This window comes from Tuber melanosporum (genome assembly GCF_000151645.1).
Source record: "Tuber melanosporum whole genome shotgun sequence assembly, scaffold_16, strain Mel28".
Classification (NCBI taxonomy): Eukaryota; Fungi; Ascomycota; class Pezizomycetes; order Pezizales; family Tuberaceae; genus Tuber; species Tuber melanosporum.
The window spans coordinates 691,236-713,604 of NW_003298819.1; the positions used below are offsets into that span (position 1 = coordinate 691,236).

General features: G+C 43.3%; 3 protein-coding genes; 1 reads left to right on the top strand and 2 right to left on the bottom strand.

Annotated features, from left to right (window-relative positions):
- Window positions 1-688: 688 nt before the first annotated feature.
- GSTUM_00004917001 (uncharacterized protein) lies at window positions 689-3,218 on the bottom strand. XM_002836756.2 has 1 exon: window positions 689-3,218. Exon 1 carries the CDS (start codon window positions 3,161-3,163, stop codon window positions 1,490-1,492), a length of 1,674 nt encoding a protein of 557 aa, XP_002836802.1. The 5' UTR covers window positions 3,164-3,218; the 3' UTR covers window positions 689-1,489.
- A 3,368-nt stretch (window positions 3,219-6,586) lies between these two features.
- GSTUM_00004919001 (uncharacterized protein) lies at window positions 6,587-7,161 on the top strand. XM_002836757.2 is given in 4 exon segments: window positions 6,587-6,590; window positions 6,604-6,692; window positions 6,793-6,885; window positions 6,968-7,161. 3 exon segments carry the CDS (start codon window positions 6,641-6,643, stop codon window positions 7,024-7,026), a joined length of 204 nt encoding a protein of 67 aa, XP_002836803.1. The 5' UTR covers window positions 6,587-6,590; window positions 6,604-6,640; the 3' UTR covers window positions 7,027-7,161.
- A 116-nt stretch (window positions 7,162-7,277) lies between these two features.
- GSTUM_00004920001 (uncharacterized protein) lies at window positions 7,278-9,286 on the bottom strand. XM_002836758.2 has 3 exons: window positions 8,410-9,286; window positions 8,164-8,263; window positions 7,278-8,039 (listed from the first exon to the last, which is right to left on the bottom strand). The coding sequence occupies exons 1-3, from the start codon at window positions 8,898-8,900 to the stop codon at window positions 7,884-7,886; spliced, it is 747 nt and encodes a 248-aa protein (XP_002836804.1). The 5' UTR covers window positions 8,901-9,286; the 3' UTR covers window positions 7,278-7,883.
- Window positions 9,287-22,369: the final 13,083 nt, after the last annotated feature.

Sequence of the window (22,369 nt, forward strand, 5' to 3'; positions counted from 1 at the left end):
TCGTGTCTATGCCCATGAGATTGGGAAAGGATTCTTTGGATAGGCTTTTGGTTAATTCACCTCGCAGGCTTTTCATGTTCACTATTAGGAGGGTCTGACTTTGTGGGGACTTTTGTCGTGCATGGATCTCGGTTATTTGTTTCGTTATTCCCGTATCTTCATGGTCTGGTTGAAGGGTTGCGGTGAAACAAAAATTAAATAATTCACCATATTGGTATTCTAGATGCATTCCTTTCCCCATTCGGTTTCACTACCGCCGTGACCTGACAACGAATCACAATGTTCTCCCACCGTGCATACCCATTCGGCGATGCAGTACCAATTGTGTCCGCCGACCAACGCCACAGTACGAGTAAGGGCAGAGAACAAAGAAGGGTACCAAGTGTATTGCGTCAAGACTGAATCACATTCTAGCGGAAGCCGAAAGTAGAAGAAATATTCGACACGTCTTCGCCCGTACAATCCGAGCGGTCCAAAACGTGCACCAGAAATCCAATTTTTGAATTCTATAGGTTCTGCAACCACAACCATTGTTGCAAAAAAAATGAAAATTAAATTCCTGACACGCCTCTTGGGCTGCTCGAACCATATGAGCGTGAGTATGCAAATGATCCCACGAAAATATGTTTTGTCGCAAATCGGGAGCCTGCCCTGACGAGTGACAGATCATGCATATGATTCAAGTGGATCCCAGCAAAGTTTTATTTGTATGAAATCTCCCCCTCCAAACAAACAAAAGCAACTATACAAAACCCAGTCAATCTATTAAACCACCTCGAGCCAAGCCAAACAGTCCTCATGAATCATGATATTACTGTCCATGTACAACCTATGCTATCTAGACAAACCACAAATAGCCACAAAAAAAAAAGATTTGAAACAAGAGACGTACAAACAGATAACCAGAGTACCACCGACCACGCACCAGTACCGTAGGGAATAGAAGCAAAAGTAGAGTAAGATCCGCAAGCAATTAAAATAAACTCCTCGGTGCTATTCACCGACCCATCCGTCTCGTCTGCCCATACATCCAACCATCCACCGGACTGACCAACCGGGAAGAGAAGAAAGTAAATGTGAAGAGAAGATAAAGTGCCAAAAAGCTATTATCGTATCAAGCTCGGGAGAAGGGAGAATATGAAATTACGAGAGAAAGGGGAAAAGAAAGGAAAAGATAGAACATAAGTAGACCCTTAGCCCCAGACGGACTATCCATTGATTTCGCTCATTTAATTTTTGACTAGCTGAGTGGATCGAAGGAAGAAAAGTAAAACTAAGGGAGCAAGGAGTAAATGGAAAGTGAAATGAAACAAAGCAAACCACCCAGTAACGGTACAAGAAAAAACATGAGTAGAGAAAGAGGTTAATAGTGTCAGAAGTGAAAGAAAAAAGGGAAAAGATAAGAGGCTTTAATTTCGTAATGAGGTGAGCTGTGGATGGTTTGGAATTAAAGCAAGGTAGCTAGCCAGGTAGCTAGGTATGTGTTAGCTTATCCTGGCCCCGCAATGCTAGGGGCTTGTGCCAAAGCTGGAAAAGTGATCTCCTCTGCCGCTGACTTTTCGAATGGAAACAATGCGTCTTGGGCGCTACTGACGGTGGTAGTAGCAGTATTATTCTCGAGCGCAGTCTCTGAATCCTCAATTTTGTCGTGTGGAGAACGGTGGATGGCATGATGCTTGTAGATGACACTGATGACGTTCTTTCTTGCGAGAAATCGGACAGTGATGCAGCCCTCACAGGGATACCTGGTTCTAGCCATGGAGACTGCAAGGAAGCGAGTTAGCTGAGATTTGACCGTAAACAGAAAAATAATAATGATTTCTAACTGAGGGCAGGAAAACATACCCTTCTTCTGATCTTCGCCGGTGCCGCTTTTCCTCTTCTTCAAACTCTCCAAACTCATGTTACATACGAATATAGCGCCTCTACTCCCGCTATTTGTCGAATTCCAGGTGGAGTTTTTGGTGACATATACGTAGCGGTCCACATCAGAGATTGCGGAAACGAGGTCTGTAGCGTATTGTTTCTGGGTAAATTCGCCTTCCGGTAGAGGTAGAGTAAAGGAGCAGCGGAATGGGGTGGGGATAAATGCAGGTTTCGAGGCGTTAAGCAATTCAGCCAGCTTAGCTCCAAGGGCGGCCGTGGTGTCTACATGGATCGCAGGTGGAGGTGGTGCGGAAGGACGCTTAGGGGGTGGATTCTGAGGTGATGTCGAAGACGGAGGGGGGGTAAGATGAGATAGAGTAGTCATAGAGTCTGGCTGTTGAAGAATTGACTCTGAAAGTTCAGGTGCGGTCGAATTCAACTGCTCGGCAAACGAAGAGTCTTTATCCAGGGCTGCGGATGGGGGTTCAAGGATACTTGCGCCGTTGGGAACACCCATGTAGTACTCGAACGAAGTCATACCATTGCTGTCCGTCTGCTGGCCGAAATGAGATTGTTCATTATCAGTCCTCATCCAATCACTCGCAGATCTCGAGCCTACCTCAACATTGTCAGTAGAATCGAGAGGCATGTCGTTTAGTGCCGACATAAATGGATTGCAATTAAGGATGTTTGCGACGTCATCGTCAGATTCGTCCTCGTCGGCTGGCTCAATTTCCTCAGCGAGGTCAAATTCAGGCTCGGGCTCTTCACCATCGCCAACACCATCTTCCCCATTCTGCAACTGTTGAGTTTCGGTAGGATGGGGAACGCTCCTGCCCAATCTTGCCAGCTCGTTCATAACTGTCTTTTCCCCGGGAATCCACTGCTTCCCACGTCTATTCCTCTTGCGAACAGCAGTCATCTCCTCCTCAGTCAGGAGCGAAACGTAAGCAGGGATCCTAGAGTTACCAGACACGACACCGGCCTGTTGTCTTCTCTTTTTCTTTGGCGGTTTTTGTTGGGATGAGGATGCTCGTTGTGAGGATTGATCAGAAGCAGCGTCGTCGTCAGCCACACTATTCGGTTTGGGGTTTTTGCGCGGGCGACCGCGACCGCGTTTAACTGGAGATGTAACTTGGCTATTTGGAAGGGAGCCGCCTATAGGGGAGGGTTGTGAATCTTCGGCTCCCAGAGCGGGGGGAGGAGAGGATTTGGCGGAGTGAACAAAGGTTCGGACGATCAGACCCCCGTAGTTGTATTGGCGCTCTACGATGCCGCTGCTCGATGACGCTGCCATTTCGGTGGAGGAATAGAATTGGGGATGAGATGAAGGGGTGGAGTGCGGAGAGGGTTTGGGGGTGGAATGTTTGAAGGGGGGATGCGGGTGCAGGCGCAGGGGAGAGAAGGTGCCCAGTGGAACGGAAGCCACAGTGAGGCGTTGTAGTCAGATGCGCCACAGGATTAGGTGATGGAGAGGGCAAAAGCCAAAAGCACTGGCAGGGGAAGAAGGTGGAAGTAGGTACAAGTACGTACGTGCGGGTGTGAAGAATTAGGCAACCGAAATTTTCAACGTTCCCTTCGTCTGTACCCTAAACCTAGGTTAACCCTCACGATGTCGCTTTAGGGGTTTTTTTTTTTTTTTGTTCTTGGATAGAATAAAATCCATATCATGATAATAATATTATTGTTAGTATTTTTTTTTTTTTTCCTTCACTTATTCATTCTTATTTTTTTCCATTGCTTTGGATCTTGTTTTTCTCTGTGAGATACGGTACATTACCGGTAAGTTACCGGGTATCTAGGGTAAAGCTTGCTCCAGCCACTGTGCCAAGAGTTCGACAGACTGTTTTTCCTTCACCAAAAATTAGTGTGCTCAAGTAGATTGGTTGTATTCATGCAGAAAAAATAATAATTTTGGTTACACTCATCATAGTGATTTCGACAAATGAGCCAAAGTTCAACGGACTAATGCCCACACCCTAGGTACTTACCCTATCGCTAGAGAATCTTTCGTGGTGCAGATTTGCTAGGTGCTTTTTTTTTCTTTTCCTTTCACATCTCGAGCCCTTCTAGCGAATCAGAGACTCCTGTTACCTTCTCAATGTCCACACTGGCAGTGCTCTCACTCCCATGCACGGAAGCTGGGTGGCACTTCCACTGGTTACATAATAGTATGACAAAGATATTACAAAGTTAGCATGGTACTCAAGGGGATCTCTATCCATGCTCAAATAAAGTTACCAGGCAGACAGCACAAGTATCTCCCTGTGATAGAGGCGACATGAAACTCTGAGGATTTCAGCTCACCAACCTGTGATGCAATTCACGTTCACCCACCGGGGGAATACATTGCATTAATCGTAGAGACCCCCCTCGCATTGGTACGGCTCCCTGACGGAGGTGATGGTTCGCTCGCCCTTTTACGCCAAAAGTGGCTATTTTTGCAGCAATGCAACAATGCCATGTTGGCCTCAATTGATTATATATATAAGTTCCAGGTACTAGGCCCTGATATAGACTTCAAAGTACCCAAAATTTCAGCTGGGTCAGATGCATCTTGCATTGTCAGAATTTTCAAAACAAGTACCTTCTTCTGTGGGTGCCCATAGAAGTCTTCAAGGCTTGGCACAAATATTTGGACACCTTGAGCCTCTCTTGCTTGTGGAATGGCTGATTTCGCAAACAATTGTGGCCAAACAGACATGGACTGAAATCCCTGTGTTACTGGCTAACCACAGCCACTGGTACAGTACAGTGTACTGTACAGCTACAAAATTGGGGAGTTTTATCATTGCTCAAACACCTAACCCAACCTCAACTTTAAGCCTTTGAGCCGCAAAGAGAGCAGCACTAGCGCCCGAGTCTCGGCATGCTATGATTCCCGCACGCAGGCCGCAACTGGTCTGGTGTTCCTTGAAGCCTGCCACGCAATAGGTGTAATTTACCCTCAAAGAGGGAACAGAGAACTACAGGTGCCGGTGGTCCAAGCGCCACAGCCCGAATCTTGGTCAGGAATCTTGGGCTCCCCGCCCCCAATCCATCATTCGCTCCCGATCAACCATCGCCAACTCACCCCACTAATCTAATCGCCCGACGTTGCAGAGCGCTTCACCAGATTTACATCCGATCCCAGTTCGACAACCTAGCCGCCGTATGCGTCGATATGGTACCGGTATGGTATCATACTGTCCCGGCTTCCATTCCCTCGTGGCCTCCAATTTTTATGGCCGCTATCCACCTACCCTATATGACTGCCATCTGCAACCCGTGATATCACGCCTAAACCCCCCAACAACACGAGTGTCAAGGCTGTCCTAGCCCCTCCATGGTACTGTATACGAGTATATGGTGCGGGTGATACATGGGTGCATCCCCGGCCCCGCACCTCCCTCCCTCTCCACCCAGCACCCAGGAATTGCCCCCCCAAAACCCAACCCCACCTTTCGGTGCAGCACTGCCATGTGCCCCTCTACCGCGCTCGAGCAAAGGCGACCCGGGTCGAGCAAGCAAGCAACCACGATACGCGACTCAGTGCCGTAGGGGGGGGGGGAAGGGAAAGGTTTCAAGCGAGCTGGATGCATATACTTCAGACATAAATTTACTTGCGATTGCGAACAGCGATGGAGCAATCAGCTCTGGTATCGTAACTCATGCCATATCCCCACTGGTGGATGGGTAGATCCCGATCCCGTCTCGGCTGCACTGCGCTGTGTTGATGAAAGTTACTGTACGAGTAGACTACGAGTACGAGTACTGTCGGCTACTGGACTACAACGCGTGCGCGGTAATCTACCGGTACTGTACGAGTACTACGGTACTGTACCTGCAGAGTACTCGAGTGGGCCGCCGGCACCCCGCTATTTGCTGTTGTGGGTTTGAAGTTCTGATTTTGGTTCTGCTGCTATTGCCACGCCTGCTCATCTTCAACACCGCTAGGTACTGTACCGGTACTATGCTTCTCGTACAATTTAATGTCATGCTCTACTACGTAACTTAAGCTTGCGAGGCCGTTGCTCTGCTCGTTGTGCTCGAGTACAGTACTCGTACTGAGGCACTAACTCCCCCCCTGGCACAATAGTAAAAAAAAGTAATTCCAAAGCCCAGACTCAACATCCCTCCCTTTCGAATCAAGATTCAACGCTCGCTCGCAACCGCCCAGACATGATCGTCCGTAGATCACGCCTCCATTCAACCAATCAATTAGCCATGCCCTACTCGTGTACTCGAGTACTGTACTGTACGGTACTGTACCGTATTCACTCCTCCAACCAACACACCCTGACGTCAACGCCTGTCACCTTCCAAGGCCGCACCACCATCGCATACCGGTATGCAGTGCTCGTACCCTGCCGCGTCCTTAGGCTACGTACTCCACCGTCGACTTATCCTACTCGAGTACGGTACGAGTACTCGAGTGCTCAGTCAAACCCCAAGCCCAACACCGGTATAAGTATCCCCGCTCTTCCATCCCCTTTCCCGGGCAGCCGCACCTTCCTTCATCTCAACGCAACCCAACGACAATACAGTGCACTCCAACGAGCATAGAATTACGAATCCGAGTCCCCCTCTCCCCCCCAATTCTCACGTTTTCCATCTACCCTTCTTCAAAAGCCATCTTTATATATAAGCGAGAATGGACTCGTTAAAAGGCCTAATGGGCTCCGCTAGCGGAAACCAGTCAAAGACTGAGCATCAGCAGCAGCAGCATCAGCATCAGCAGGGGAGTTCTTCCTCAAGTTCTGGCGGCGGGGGGTTCGCGGACAGGTTGCATGGAATGATCGGTGGGGGACCGGAGTCTGAGAAGAAGGAGGATGGGTTGGACAAGGGTTTGTTATAACATTCTTTCTTGCCCCTTCTTCTTGACGAAGGGGTAGGTAGGAGAGTGGGGCTAATATGGGTGAATGCATGTTATGGGGAGGTAAACAGCAATCGATTACGTGCAGGAGAAATTCCTCGGCCAGGGTCCTCAGGAGAATGAGTCGGCGCTTGAGCAGGCTAAGGATGGGCAGATCGCTGGTTGTGGGTTCCTCCTTCCTCCACACTGGCCTTTATGAAGGGGAGGAGAGACGACGGCTAATGTTTTCTATTGCTGTGGGAATAGTCATCCGCAGCCAATACAAGGGGTCTACTGGGAAGGAATTTCCTATTGCCGATAAATAGATAGTCTTGATCAATGCGGGGGGGGGCGAAAGAAGAAGCGGAGGAGGAGGGGGTAAGTTAGTGGAACAGGGTGGGCGTACGGATTTTTCAGTCTAGTTTACTATCTATCTACCAACCAACCACATCCATCCACCCAACCAGGCTCATGACCTTTTCTTCCCCGTGCTCCCCTCTTTCACCCATCCTTCAAAATTTAATAAGTCACAAGTACGAGTGGACGAAAACCATCGGCGCACTACACGAATTGATCATGATATCATTCTTTTTGTGAACACAGCAAGCAAGCAGCTCCTGTTTGCTTCTCGTTCATACTCGGGATAAGGATAACGGAAGCGGGGCGGTGTGTGTGTGTGTGTATGACAAGGAGATAGGATTTCATTTCTCGCAGAGTAGAGGGGAGAAGGAGTGAAAGATATCATTGAAAGAATGGAGGGGGAAGAGAAAAAGTGCAATTATTATACCGGTATGATATGATAAAAGTAGTGATGGGAAAGATCCTGTGTGAACCTGTTTTTTTTTTTTTTTTTCCGGCAGTCGCAAGACCAAATCTTCGCATCTTCAGTTTTTTCCCTTTTCCTTTTTCCCTCTAAGCATCTCTGAAGTTGGCCCACAAAATGCTCGGATAAGATTGCATCCCGCTACAGTACTCGAGTGCCCGCTACCGGTACGCCGGATACACTTAAACTCCAAACTCCGGCCACCCAAATATGATACATCCCATATAGCCGCGATACAAGTGGCATGAATGAATTAAAAGAAAGGAATAGGAGCAAAGTAGGGTATGAGTAGATTAAAAGAAGAGTCGTGGGGGGGAAGAGATGGGAAAAAAAATTTGAAAAGTGAAAAGGAAGAAAGGCTCAGACAGTCCCTCCTCCAACGCGTCTCCGTTGTCGTTCTCGCTTCAGCAGTACGAGAACGCTTGCGATGGCGGTGAGTTTGTCGAGTCCCCTCTCGTCAAGGATTAATGTCCCACCGATTGACGTCAATGGACCGAGCGCTGGGAATGGGGTTATCTGATGGTTGGGATTGGGTCAGCAACGGGGGATAATTATTAGGGAATATAATCCCCTAGACCCGGGAGTGTATCACTCGCAGGTGTGCAGGCAGGGGCAAGGGAATTTCGGAGGAAATTCTCACCTTAATGTAAAAGGCGCCAATGTAGTGTCTGCTCCTGGTGTCTGTCATATGTTTCTCAAGCAAGACTTGGTCGGAACCCTCGTTGAATCGCCAGACGTACCTGATACCGCCAGCATTATAAGCCCATGCCGTAAGTTCTCCCCCGCCCCCTCCCCCACCATGCCCTTTCTCCTCTCCTTTTGACTCACGTCCCCTTTGCAGATTTCCGACACCGCAAAGCCAAAATTCCAACGTAATCATACGTACCTGGCGCTGCCCACATCGAACAATTGTGCCCTCCTATCTTCCTTCCCGCACCAGACATCCAGCTCCTCCCCACCGCTCTTGATCTTCGCCGGCTTCATCACATCCCAAGGCACCCGCCACTCTACCGACTCCCCCAAAACGGAGCGTCCACTACCCAGCCCCATCCTCCGCGAGACCAATCCCTGCTCATCATCTCCTCCGCCCTTCTCCCAAGGCTTCGCAGCGTGTAGAGTTCTCAACTGCTTCTTCGTCAGGTTCTCGCGGTCGAGAACCTTTATATATGGTGTGAGATCATGAAGAGGAATTGTATTCCTGGATGAGGGTAAACTTCCGCGGGGCGGAACATACAAGACAACTGTGGGATTGAAATCCGAAAGGATCGTATTCCTATCCTCCGACGACCGCGCCGAGATACTTGTCGCTGCGGTGGAGGAAGAGGCATTAGTATTATAGCTAGCTGTGGTCGAAACGGAATTATTCCGGGACGACATTTTCGGGTCGGCCGATAGGATCAGACCGAACTTTTAAAGGAAAGGGGAAAAGAGAAAGGGTTCGAGCGGAGGGGAAAGGAAGGGTCAATGATGGTGCGGGAGAGGGAAAAGTTATTTAAATGGCAGTGCATAATTTTATGTAAGGTGAGAGACTCGAGTAGTTTGGCTGGGGCGCCCCCCACAGATATAACCTAATTGTGACCCTGGCTAACGAGGGGATCGGCAGATGGGCAAAATCGTTTCTCCATTCTCACCTTGCCTTGACTTCTGACCAACCCAAGGGGATCTCTCTCTTCGTCCCATCCCCCTCCCCGCTTCCCACACTTTCGCTCGTCTCTTTCCGATCTTGAAATTTTTTTTTACCATTTTTCCTCACTTCTCTCCCCAACCCCACTATGATAATCGCTCCTTAACCTGGGCCAAGCCGCACATTCACATTTCTGGATGGGGAGGAATAGGAAGAAGAAAAAGACGTTATCGCTAACCTGTACTGTACGGGTAGTACGTCATGGCTGTCATTACCTATTCTGGCCAAGCCACCCACCCTACGAGTAAAGTCCTGAGTGCGGAAAAAAAGAAAAAAGAAAAAGAAAAAAGAAAGAGAGGGCTCTTCAACCCTTCTTCCCCAAATTAAACTTACGCTGGACCGCGCCAACACACCCTCCCTGTGCAGAGCAGCGGTGAAACGAGTCGTCCGCTTGGGTGCTTTGCATGCATCAGAGGTGAATGAAGCGAGACCGGGGATTTATGCCCTAGCCCTGTTACTCTGAACGATATGTAGGGACGAGGGGATAGAAGTGGGGCTGGAGGGTCGTAGGTGGTCACTCGGGGCAGGTGGCATTATTTTGATTATAGGTTCGATGGAAGTGCTAGAGAGCAGGCTAAGGAGTGGAGAGAGAGCGGAGGGGTCGATGGTTTTCAGTATTGAGAGAAAGTCGGAGTCAGTGCTCTGGCTGAGTTCCACGTTTGGAATTACACCCCAATGTTACTGTTATAACTGTGACGCCAGCCTCCTCAGCGTCCCCGGCATAGAAATTCAAGGACAGATGACGGTCATGGGTGTATCCACAATGTCCCGGAAAATCCTTTCGTTGAGCAAGGATACCGATACGATAGCAGCTTTGCAAAAACCGGTTTCAGCCTCTATGCAGCACTACCGTACTCGAGTACCGACAGTGACATCGCGGGAGCTCGGAAAGAAGATAAATGGGCTACGGGTAGGACTTTATAGTTTCCTCTCTTGGTAAGGCGCTGTACTCGTACTTGGAGTAAGTATTCCTTTTCTTCTATCCAGACTAAGGACTAGTCTAGGTTAGAGGTGTTTTTTCCACTCGCGCAGCCGAGAAGGGGAGTTCCAACGTCTTAGCACATTCCATCTTTCATTCGGCTTCTCAAGGTAGACTGGTTGAAGATTAAATAAGGGCTGCCTATGCGGTCTCAGAGCACATGCACACGAGCCAATTGATTCGGGACTATTCTTCACTGTCAATTGGCTCGAGTACGTGCGGTGCTACTCGAGTATGATGGGGGTATCAAGCTTTTTTTGGGCGTGGAGACATCCTTGGTATTACGTGCAGATGAACCTCGTCGGATCCCCCTTGTGATGGGGGGAGGGTTTTGTCGCGCTGTCAGCTGGTGGTCCATTGAGGGCTCTGTTGATGCTTACAATCCGAGTATGGTATGATACCGTAGCAGCATCGGCAATTGGGGGGAGAGGGGGGCTCACCCCATTTTTGGCGGGTGCTGCGGGGATTCTGCGTGACTAATAGGGTACGGTTTAAAGAGCGGTATCCTCCCTGCGCTTGTATGATAATCATGATACTTTCCAGCGTTCGAAGGGTTCCTCTGCTCATGCCCCGACCAGCAAACGAAAGCAACGTTGTGACATAACCCACGCTGTTGTACTGTACTGTATGGTTCCGGAAGGCTATACTCTATACCAGTTTTCCCACAAAAAGTGTGACAATTTTTCCTGCGACAACAACTGTAACACTGGGAAAAATTCTTACCCTACTGGTTTACTTGAACAACCTTAACATTTTAAACTTTATTTTATTTTAATATTATTATATAATATTATTATATTGTTAAGGTCTCTTCTCCATTGCTTGATGATCTCTCATCAACTTAAAGGTACTCCTTGTATCAAAGTATTAAGTATATAAATTACTAAAATAACTTTAACCTCAGTGGGAGTTAAATGCCTAACCTTTCAAACCAATGCATAGGTCATACCAACTGAACTAGTATGTAATGTCTAAAAGCCTAGAAGGTGTTTCGATATTTATATTCCATGTCTGAGTGTTTGCAGACTACATCTATCTATTATACAAACTATATATCTTCTCTGGTTATAACTCACAATGTCGGGTATTCTTCAAAGTTGCGAACACGTGGAGACCCTGAAAACTACCATGCCCTCTTTGGTAATTACCATTTTGCTAATTTAGGAACTATACAGTTTCCAATAGTAATTATCAAATCTTCAGTATCATTAGACTTATAGCCTAGTTCTCAAGTTGAACTGAGTTGGCCCCAATTGTCTCGCTTATTGATAAAATGATCAGTTTTATCTGCGGGTTGTATCTGCAGAGGTAGTCGTAATTTCAACCTTCCTAGGTTGCCTGACTTTAAACCTCTATAACTCTGAATCTGTTAGCAATACCAGTATCCACTACCTAGGAATCACCCTAAGTAGAGTAACCCCACTCAGAATCAGAATATCTAGTCTCCAACACCCCTCTCTGGCCCCTTTATGGGGTCCGCATGTCATCATACATATCAATCTCAGTTACATCCCGTGACTATCATGGCAAAGGGTTGAAGGTGTCCGAATAATACCATATGCGTCACTACCATCCATTGGACCAGATCCTGTTCATAGCATATAGGAGAGAGGACCTTCCACTAAGTCTGGGAAGTAGAACAGAGTAAATCCATCAACTACTCAGAGAGTGACTAGGCTTCAAAGATGTGATATCTTTTGAATAGGCTGTAAGTAACTGGACATTTTCGCATCAAGAGACAGTATTGAATGGTAAAAGATCTCAATAAGAATCCAATACATTTGCTCCCACCCTATAATAATCAGAAGAGTCTAGAACTCCGAGGAACACAACCCCAGAAGCCAACAGACATTACACAGTATTACAACTTGGTCCTAAAATGTACCGTAGTTGTGGGAATAATTTTCAATACTAGAACGGTGATTGAAATCCTAGCACCTAAAGCAACCAAGGATTGCTGACAGAGAGATTATCTATCATTCCGGCAGAATAGCTTCCTGCGAATTAGTAGGAAGTCTTTTGGAAAATATTTTTTGATTGAATATAGAGTTATCGAGGTTTGAAGTCAGGTGATCTAGGAAGATTGCAATTATGACTACCTTCACAGATATAACCCAAAGATGAAACTGGTTATTTCATCCATGACAGAGACCATTAGGGCCAACTCAGTTCGACTTGAAAACTAACGTATGGTATAGTAATATGGCACAGGTCCGTGAACTGATACACGTGTTTCACCGGTAGTCCCGATGTGAGAGCTGATTTAATTAGTTCATATCTCATGTAATATAAGTCCAATTGACAAGAAAAGAAAAGATTTAGAAGGAGAAATTATAGGAGAATATATCTATGAAAGAAAAAGGTCCTGGAAAATATTGTTAGAATTTCCAAAAAAAAAATAGCTGAGGAAGGATGAGTACAGTGAACATGCTTGTATGAGAGGCTGAGGGGAGGGAAAGCAGGTATTTTAAGGCCACAAGGAGTGGAGGGACATATGTAGTGGCCGGACAGGTATGGTGCTCTGTAGAGGGCAAAATGGGCTCCTCGGAAGAGGTTTTTGCAAAGTTCCAGGTAGACTATTCCAATCACTGTCACTCAGGATTTCCTCTTCGCTTTTCTCCACCTCTGAATTGATAAACATAACCATCGGTGTATTGGCAACTACCATCTCTCGAATCCGCTTAGCTGGGGTATCAACTGAAGGCTGCTTTGCAAGCTTTACTTTTGGTTTCTGTGGTAGTTTGGTGGAAACCTATGGTGCGACAAGCAAGGTGTGGGGGGCCTTTTTTATTATTATTATCCTTCTTGATACGTGCTTATGAAGGCAGATGAGCTCTGTCCCATCTAGGACCCTGGCAACCAAGAGCTGTCGCTTATCTGTAGTATTGTAGAGATTGGCAGTTCCTTGGAGGCGTTGGTTGGTTTCAAGATAGAGGTCTTTCTCCATGATATCTGTTTCTAGCTGATGTTCAAGATTACATAAGAGTCTAACCACCTGGACCCGAATACCAACTCTTTCCCTCCTTGTCCTATCCTCCAATGACAGTAGTCCAAGATCGAGTAAGCTCTTTCCCATTGTAACCTAATTTCAAATATCTTGAATATTGTATGGGTTTCTTACAAGTTCAAGAGTATCCTGCTGCTTTCGTCTCTCAGGAGCAACCTTTCATAGAACCCTTCTTGGATTGAGAGGCCAGATCCCGGTTACCGTAAATGATCTTTGAATTGTTATAGGCTTCATGGTATTATCCCGGGCTTTAGTTAAAAAGGTTATAAACACTGCCTTTTTGATTCCCTCCAAGCTTTGACCAGAGTAAAGGCGTTTATTGATGGCTAATCCATAGAAATGTTGGTATGGTGAACAAAGCCCCACATCTAGAGGCTGTGATAGATGAGTGGAATGGGAAGGTAGGTAGAGGAGGTGGATATCATGGTCTATACAAAACTGAATAAACTGAAAGGTAATGTGAGAACTATGTCCATCAAAGATTAAAAGCCGGGGTAGTCTAATCCTAACTACAACACTCGACTAGGTGTCATATAAATCCTTTAACTACTCAAGGGCAAGTTGATTATAAGTCCACCCCTTGGGTGAATAGCTAAAAAGATAGCTTCGTTCCTTGTCTGTGAGATTGTGGTACCAGCCTAGATCATACTCTTTTCCTTTATTGATAACAAATGGAGCAAGTACAGCCCCACTTGCGGATACAGTCTCAATTACAGTAACGAGTTCCCGCTTCCCATCATATGTCACATGAGGGTTCCTGCAGCCTCTTCTATATAAGACCTTTGCCTGAGTAGCTTGATCCATTAAGAATCTCTTTTTGTCCATGTTAAATATCTGACAAGCTTGGAGATTGTGAAGGCATATTAGATGGCCTAACTTGGTGAAGTAGTCTTGTAAAAGGCTGGAATCCTTCGCATATAATCGCTGACATTCCAGCCGACTGCTTAGCTTTACCACAAGTGCTAGGTTCCAGGTCAAAAAGTGTGTAATCTAATTCTTACCTACCGGTAATGGCTTCACACCTGTTCGCTTTCTTTCTAAGAAAATAGCCATATCTTTTACCATGTCTAGCTGTGGTGGGAAAATATTATCATCCTGTCACTGATACCAGTGAACAACAGCAACCTCTTCTGATTGTAATAAGCATTGTTGATTCTCATGGGATTCGATGCGGCTCCAGTGGGTGCCTGTAATATGTTGGTAGAGTGTTCTCTTATTTACATCGAATTCTTCTGCTACTTCAGACACAGGAATTGGGTTCTCCGGCCACTGTGTGGCTTTGATATCTCTCTGGAGTCGATCCTCGTATTCGGTGGCCTTTCTGGCATTGACCTTCCCCATCGTTGATATTTCTAGAACCGATTTTACTATTTTCATAGGTAAGAGCGGGGTTGCTATTTCTCAAATACATGGTTTCAGATGACACCAATGCTTGTATTACATCCTAGTGTTGTATCACATCACTCTTGTTTATGATAGGCTATAAGTCTAAAGATTCTGATAGTCAGATAAATACTATCGGGGACAGCATGATTTCTAGTTAGCTATATTGCAATTACTGAAAAAGGTGTAGTGATTTTCAGGGTTTCTGGGTGTTCCCACCTTGAAGAATACCCAATATTGCGAGTTATAATCACAAGAGGTACATAGTTGTATAATAGATAGACGTAGTCTGCAAACACTCAGATGCAGAATATAAATATTGAAATGCCTTCCAAGCTTTTAGACATCATTAAGCAACAGAGAAGAGACTTTAACAATATAACATTGTCTTCACGATTCTATTCTACATTATCTACTTTACTTCACTCTTAGTAGTCATAAATAAAACGAGTGCAATTCGAGCCTTCCTAGACACTCTTTGTCCACAGAAATGAATCTTAGTTTACTTAGACAACTCTGAAGTCTATCAGATTGTCTCTGCCTAACAGGATTCAACAGACAGATATCTTCCAGATGACTTTCTATTAATTTGTAGATAGCCATTCTACCGAATTGGCAGATAATCCCTTGATCAGCCACCCTTAGTTGCTCTGGGTAACAGGGTTTCAGTTACCATTTTAGTATTGTAGACAATTCTGGCAACTACAACACATTCCTGGACCTAGTTGTAATACTCTGTGAACTCTATTGGCTTCTATGGTAGTGTTTCTTAGAGTTATAAACTCTTCTAGCTATCGTAGAGTGGGTGCGAATGTATTGGTTTCTCAAAGAGATCCTTTAACATTTGATACCATATTTTTGTGCAAAATTGTCCCTTTACCTACAACCCTTATGAAAGATGTTACATCTTTGAAGCCTACGATGTAGATGACGATAGTCTTGCGGTAGGTAAAGATAAATGACTTGTTAAAGGTACCTAGCTGTCTCTTTTATGGATTGGTTCTGGCGGGAGGGTACCTTGATCTGGGTTTACATTACAAGAGAACAGTGGAATGTTGGAATAGATTGTATGTTTTTTTTGTTGAGTATGTGGGACAGAGTGTATTGGAGGCAAATAGTAGTAACAGTATGAAACGGTAGTTGGGTAGTGAGGTGGGAAGACTGATAAATTGGAGGCGATGCTAGTCATCATGAGTACTTGTCAGCTCACATAGGTAGTAATTTTTAGATCTTTATTTGGGAGGAGTAGTTGCGGGGTGGAATAGTCTATAGTTGCGTATTTTAGATAGTTTTACTTTATGGGGTGTGGGGAGGACTAGTTGTATGCCAGTATTGGCGGTACTAGTATAAATTGAGTGTGTCTCAGTAGAAAACCCCCTCTTGGGCTAAGTTGTTGTTACCAGGAAAGTATATGGCAACCAGAATGATCCACAAAAAATATTTTGAGATATAATTAGTTTTATAATTACACAAACTTTCAACTACTACTTTACACTTAAAAAATTTAATAATTTATTTAAATACTGTAAATTTTAGTTTGACACTTTTGCTACAATCGTATAAACTTAGAATTTTTAAAACTAACAAAACTATATACTTTTCCTTGCTTTTTTGTTTTTAGACCCAGGTGGATGGCCTCTTCTCTTTAGAATATTAGTTGAACTTTCACCTTCTATACTTGAAACAGCTGCTTCATCATTGTGCTTATCTCCTATATCTTCTATGATTCTGGTAGTTGGTCCTGGGTTGGATGTAATTACATTACCTAATTGCTTACTTCTTTCAACTTTGACTAACTGAGCTTGTTGAATAGTATCATGTGAGTGCTTGATATATAGCCATGTAGATTGGATATACTCTGGAGTATAAGAGCTGATCTCTATCATCAAGCTATTATTCACTCAAGTGATTCTGTTACAGAAAGCAAGTAATTTTATGGTAATTTGATATGAATTATTATATCGACGGTCACGAACATGGCTTAGCATGGAAAAGGTTTTCACGTGACACATGGGTATGAGTCACAGGTATGTTATTGTTTCGCGCATATAACTCATTCGGGTTATATGAGTTGTTATGTGTGGGATTTGTGATGCTTTCGCATATGGCTCAAGTATGAGTCATGGGACATGAGCCTGATGAGTATGCCTTGCGAGGGTGCCTTGTGGGTAAGCCTTGCGCATATGATTTATGTTTCGCACATGACCTCATTATGAGGTCATGGGTTTCGCGCATATGACTCAGTCGAGTCATATGACTTGTTTATTGTGTTATGATTGGTTCATAAGTTTTGCACATGACCTCGCTATGAGGTCATGGGTTTTGAGCATGTGATCACTTTGGTCACACGATTAGTTTGTTATGATTTGGTTTCGCATATGTGACCACTTTAAGTCGCATGACTAAAGGCGGGAAGAATATTATATAAGGAGGTCGATGCAGCCGAGGAAGATAGGTTCTTCACTCTTTGTTCTAAGTACTTTTCTACTTATTACTTTAACGAATATAAAACACCTTTACGATCTTTATCTTTATTGCAACGTTATTGTTGTGCCAAGGAAGCCCTTCAAGAAGACAAGTTAGAGAAAGCTTACGATAGGCGTTCCCGATAGAAGACAAAGGTCTTGTACTATCGGTAACGTAGGTAGAGGCCTATAGCTATTGTAAGACAAAGAAAGAAGAAGACAGAAAAGATAAGTATCGTTCCCCGTCGCCAAGAACTAACTATCTAGAAGGGGATCGTTACATCTACAGAAGCAAAATTAACTTTAAGTAAATATTTAATTGATCATTAAGCTGATACTCATAGCAAAATAATACTTTTTATTACATTTTCACTCTGATTTAACTAATACTACATCTATTATAACATATCACTTATATTAAATAAGCACAATCTCTTGGTTGCATGTAACAGTAGTATTAAAAATAAAATTAATGAAAATAAATGCAACTAACTTGAAACTGAAATAGTGCAGCAAGCAATAAACTTTTAATATAAATTCTTTGACCACAAGAATCCCAGAGAGCAAAACTTATTTTATATAGCAAAAAGTAAAAATCTGAAAATTTCAGTTTTTTCTGCATAAAATGTGCTACAGAGGTCGTTATGTAACAAATAATATTTTCTGAGCTACTTAACATATACTTTAGATGTCTAGCTAGATGGCTAGCCTTAAATAAATAATTTGTAATTGAGGCCCAAGAGTGGATTTTCTACTGAGACAGGCTTAAATAAAGTTAGATTGAATTCTAAGTACTTTTCCTATTTATTTCTTTAAACGAATAAAAACAGCTTCATGCTCTTTACTATTATCACGACCTTTATTACTATTATGATGACAAGACTCTATATGAGATTGTAATAAGGACTCTTGCTGGGAAGATAGATCTCGAGATTGCAACCGCACCAAGATGAATTCTTCTACTAATAGGAACAAATATAATAAATGTCAAAGTCTCAACAGTAGAGTTTGAAGAAACAAAATGGTAAAACTTAATATCCTTAAGCTACAGCTTTACTCAATTAAGTCCTGATCTCGAGAGGTAGTTGATTCCCAGAATAGAGGAGGACTTATATATACTTAAGTAGATTTCATATACTGCCTGTTGCTCCCCATCTCTATGCTGTGTTCGTAAGCACTCAACTCCCATGGGCTGTCTAACCTACCTCTACGGGTTGGACCAAAGATCTTCCGTAGTAAACTAGACTACTTTATAGTTTGCTAACATCTACATGACAGAAGTATGTTAGCCGCTACATCTACAATGCAACTGCTGGAGTAAAAACTCTTCTTATCACGGATGTGTCAGTGGCAAGCTAACATGCCCGAGCGGATATAATACCAACTATGGAACTCTCGTCCTATATAGACTTAGTCTTCTATGAGCATTCGAAGACCCTGAATATTTATCTGGTTCTACTCCATTCTATATCATTCCAGATGACGGCCACATAGCTCCCCCAATTGACCCCTTTCGAGATTAACTACCAATAGGTGCTACTCTCAGTCAACCCTTCTAGAAGTAGGTCTCATCATGACCTCAGACTAATATCTCAGAATCGTTAACGATTCTCTAATACTATTACACTTTCAGGGCAACGCACTTCGCTTACCTTGCCTTTAGGCTTCTAAGATCCTCACACACTACCTTTTACTTCAAAGTGGTATTACTCCGTCAGTTCTGGTCTGTTTTACACGAAGTCACCTCGAGACCATTCTCCAGGTTCACCTCTGCCACTCCCTATATCCTGCAGATACTCTTTGATTAGACAGATGGTGTGAGCATATGGGGTGTTACAGGAGCATTTCTACTTGTAGACTTTTACCAGGCTTACAGCAACTCTTGAGGCTGTAGCCCATGATACTAGGGACTTATAACGGGATTGGTGGAGGGTGTTAGCCACTACACCTCCAAGTTAAGGTTTGTTCAGAGCTCAACTGGTTGTACAGGAGTGATCCACACAACCTGAGATTCAAACATCCTATGTAGTCTCACATAACAAACAATCTAGTAACTTCCTCTGAAGTCCAGCGTAACAAGTTACTTTCAAGATCGGGTAACTTGGCTTTATAGTAGGGTAACCCATAGCTCAAGGTATAGTTACTCTGGTCTGAAGGTAGGGTAACTCTACCAAGATTCAGTGTCAAGCAATTCAAGATAACTCCCAAATTGACTACTTGGGTTACCCTACCCAGTAGGGTAACCACCACTCCTTACTAGTACTTATATACTTCTTAATATGGTATAGCATGTCCAACTGAGGTACCTAACCAACAGTACCTCTACTGGGTAGACTCTGGTCTACCACCATTCCTCCTGCGATAGTCTCTTAATGTAACGTGTTCGTAAGGTGCTAATCATGTTATTGGTAATAGATACGATAGTTGGCAGGTGGCCTGCTCTTCCAGAGAGGAGGCGAGAGCTGAGAACTAAAGGAGGCTTCGAGGGTGTACTGAGGAACAAAGAAGTAACCGTTCAACCAAGTATATTGAAATACTGTCTGTCGAAGTCTGCCTTTTCTATCGTAGAAACAGGCAGTCTTTAAATACACAAATCTGTTCATGTCTAGCATGAACGAAACTCATCAAAGGTATCAATTGATACACTTTGGTAAAACTAATAAAGTATCAAAGCGATACTTAAAACAAAACATAAAACAAAACTAAGTATCAAACGATACTTAAAACAACCAAGTATCAAAGCAATACTTAAAACATAATACGAAACAAAAGTAAGTATCAAACGATAGTTAAAACAACCAAGTATCAAAGTGATACTTAAAACAAAACATAAAACAAAACTAATAACCGAGTACCCGTACTGGTTACACTTGATACCCATATGGGTATAGCTTTGGCTAACTTTCATCGTACTTTGTGGAGTCTCATTAACAAGATAGAGTTAGAGAAAGCTTACGATAGGTGTTACAGATAGAAGTCATTAGTCTTGTACTATCAGTAACATAGGTATAGGCCTAAGAGCTATCGTACAGTAGAAGAAGAGAAGTATCCTTTCCCATCGCCAAGAACTAACTATCCAAAGAGGGATTGTTACAATAATATATTATACATAAATAAGATAAGCTTGAGAATAGATAAATCTACAAGAATACATTCTACCATAATGCTATATTGAACTTGAATACTATATTAAACAAAATAGCTTTGTACTGCAAAGTTGTATTCTGCCACAAATCTGTTCTGATAAAAAGTTGTATTAAACTATTATATAAATTTACACTAAGCAATCAGGCACTCTAGAGAAGTGCCCATAGTTGTGACAGCTAGCCACACTCTTGGTGTAAGTACAGTGATGATTGAAAGAGTTGAAAAATAAATGAAAGAAAGAAAAAAAAGTTCCTGTAGTTCCTAATCTTTAACTCATAAATATAAAAAGCATTAAGTGAGATACAGAGGTGATAGCTGTGATGGAAGCTCATATTCAACCTAGAAAACTGGGAAGAAGAGGCAAGGTGAATCTCAGGTGCACTCATGTTAGCAATATGCAGCAGTTTATATTAGAATGGCAGGTTTAGCAGTTCTAAGTCATATTGTTTGTTAACAAAAATAACTGACTACAACAAACAGAAAAATAAATTGATCATATAATAACTACCTCCTCACTAACCTCAACATCACAATAACAAAAAAAAAATTAAAAAAAGGTAAATACATAGTAGAAACCAATATTTAGTATACTATCTATCTGCTTTAATGATTGCTCCAATCCTATCTACCATTGAACCTGATAGAGAATCAAAAATCTTTAAGTCAAGAAGTTTCCAACAAGTAGTAATAACCTCCTCAATAGCTTTTTTGACTTTATTGTCAGAGCCCTTCATGAGATATAGGTCAGGATAATGCTTCTGAAGCTTATCTTTCACCAGAGTCCAAATATGTTCAATTGAATTGAGATCTGGTGAGTAGGCTAGAATTTCCATAAGAGTAATTCCCTGCCCTCTGAGCCATCTCCTAAAAGGTAAATAAGTCTTAGCATTATCAATGATAAAGAAAACCTCTTCCCCCTCAAGATGCTCTTTAATATCCTTCCATATCCCTATAAAGTCATATTGATCATAAACCTCAATAATTGACTTTCAAGTTACTCCACCTCCAGTAGAAGAAGAATTAGGAAAAACAGGCAAAAAAAGACCATGAGTTTGACCATAAAGAAAACCAGTCATCATCTGGCCAATCTTCCTCTCCCCTGTCCTAGCAGTAGGTTCCACACAATCCTTATTCCACTTCTCTTTTGGGTACCTAAATAACTATTTTCTCCTCTTTTCTCCTCTTCTCTGAACAGTAACCTCATCTCCCCACATTGCCTTTCTTTTCTACATTTCTCTTATCTAGTGCCTATGAGCTAATGCCCATTCTAATCTCTCCAGAGCTAGATCCTCATCCAAGTGAACCCTCTCTTGTGCTAATCACTTTTTAAGATGCCTTTGTGCAAGTCTTTTCCTGACTGTCATAGAAGAAACATTGTGAGCCACCTTTTGGACAATCTCAAAATAGATTGTATTGCGATTTTCAAGAGTTTCCTCCACCATAGCATCATCCTATAACTTGGTAGTCTTAGGATGTCTTCCTCTACCCTTCCTCTCCTTGCCCTCTAATTCTTTCTTTGAGATTGTGTTATTGACAGTTGTGAGGGGAATGTTGAGGTAGTCATAAATCTGCTGATATCCCATCTGAGGCTCATGTAACCCAAGGATTCTCCCCCTGGTAAACTCAGAGAGGTGATGGGCTGGAATAGGCTTATTTAGATGACTGCAAAGAATAGGAGGCATAGTATTTAAAGGAAAAAGAATCAGATAATGTGATTGGGTTTTGGTTGAGTTGATGCAATTTCTTTTAATAGGGTTGAAAATGGTGGGAGGTGATGGATGATGGTTGCTGTGCACCTAGGGCAGTCGGTTATTTTTATTAACAAACAATATAATGTAATTTTACATACTTGTTATTGTAGAAGATTGAAATTCATGAAATTGACTTTTCTGTGGTTGGGTGGCCGGAATCTGGGCTGCCTAACTTATTACAAGCTTTCCTAGACAAGTTTCTATCTACAATAAAAGATCCTTGGCCTTAGCTAGTCTCAACGTACCCTAGAATTGGCTACCACCTAACATTGATATTTGGACATTGTCTGAGGTGGAATTTGTATTCAGATGCACACATGAGTGTGGTAGCAGTCTGGTACTAGCTCTGTATTTGAAACTACAATTACTCTAGGTTTTAACTTCCTAGTATCCCTTTTTCTTCAAAATCCAGATCGTATCCCTGTCATCC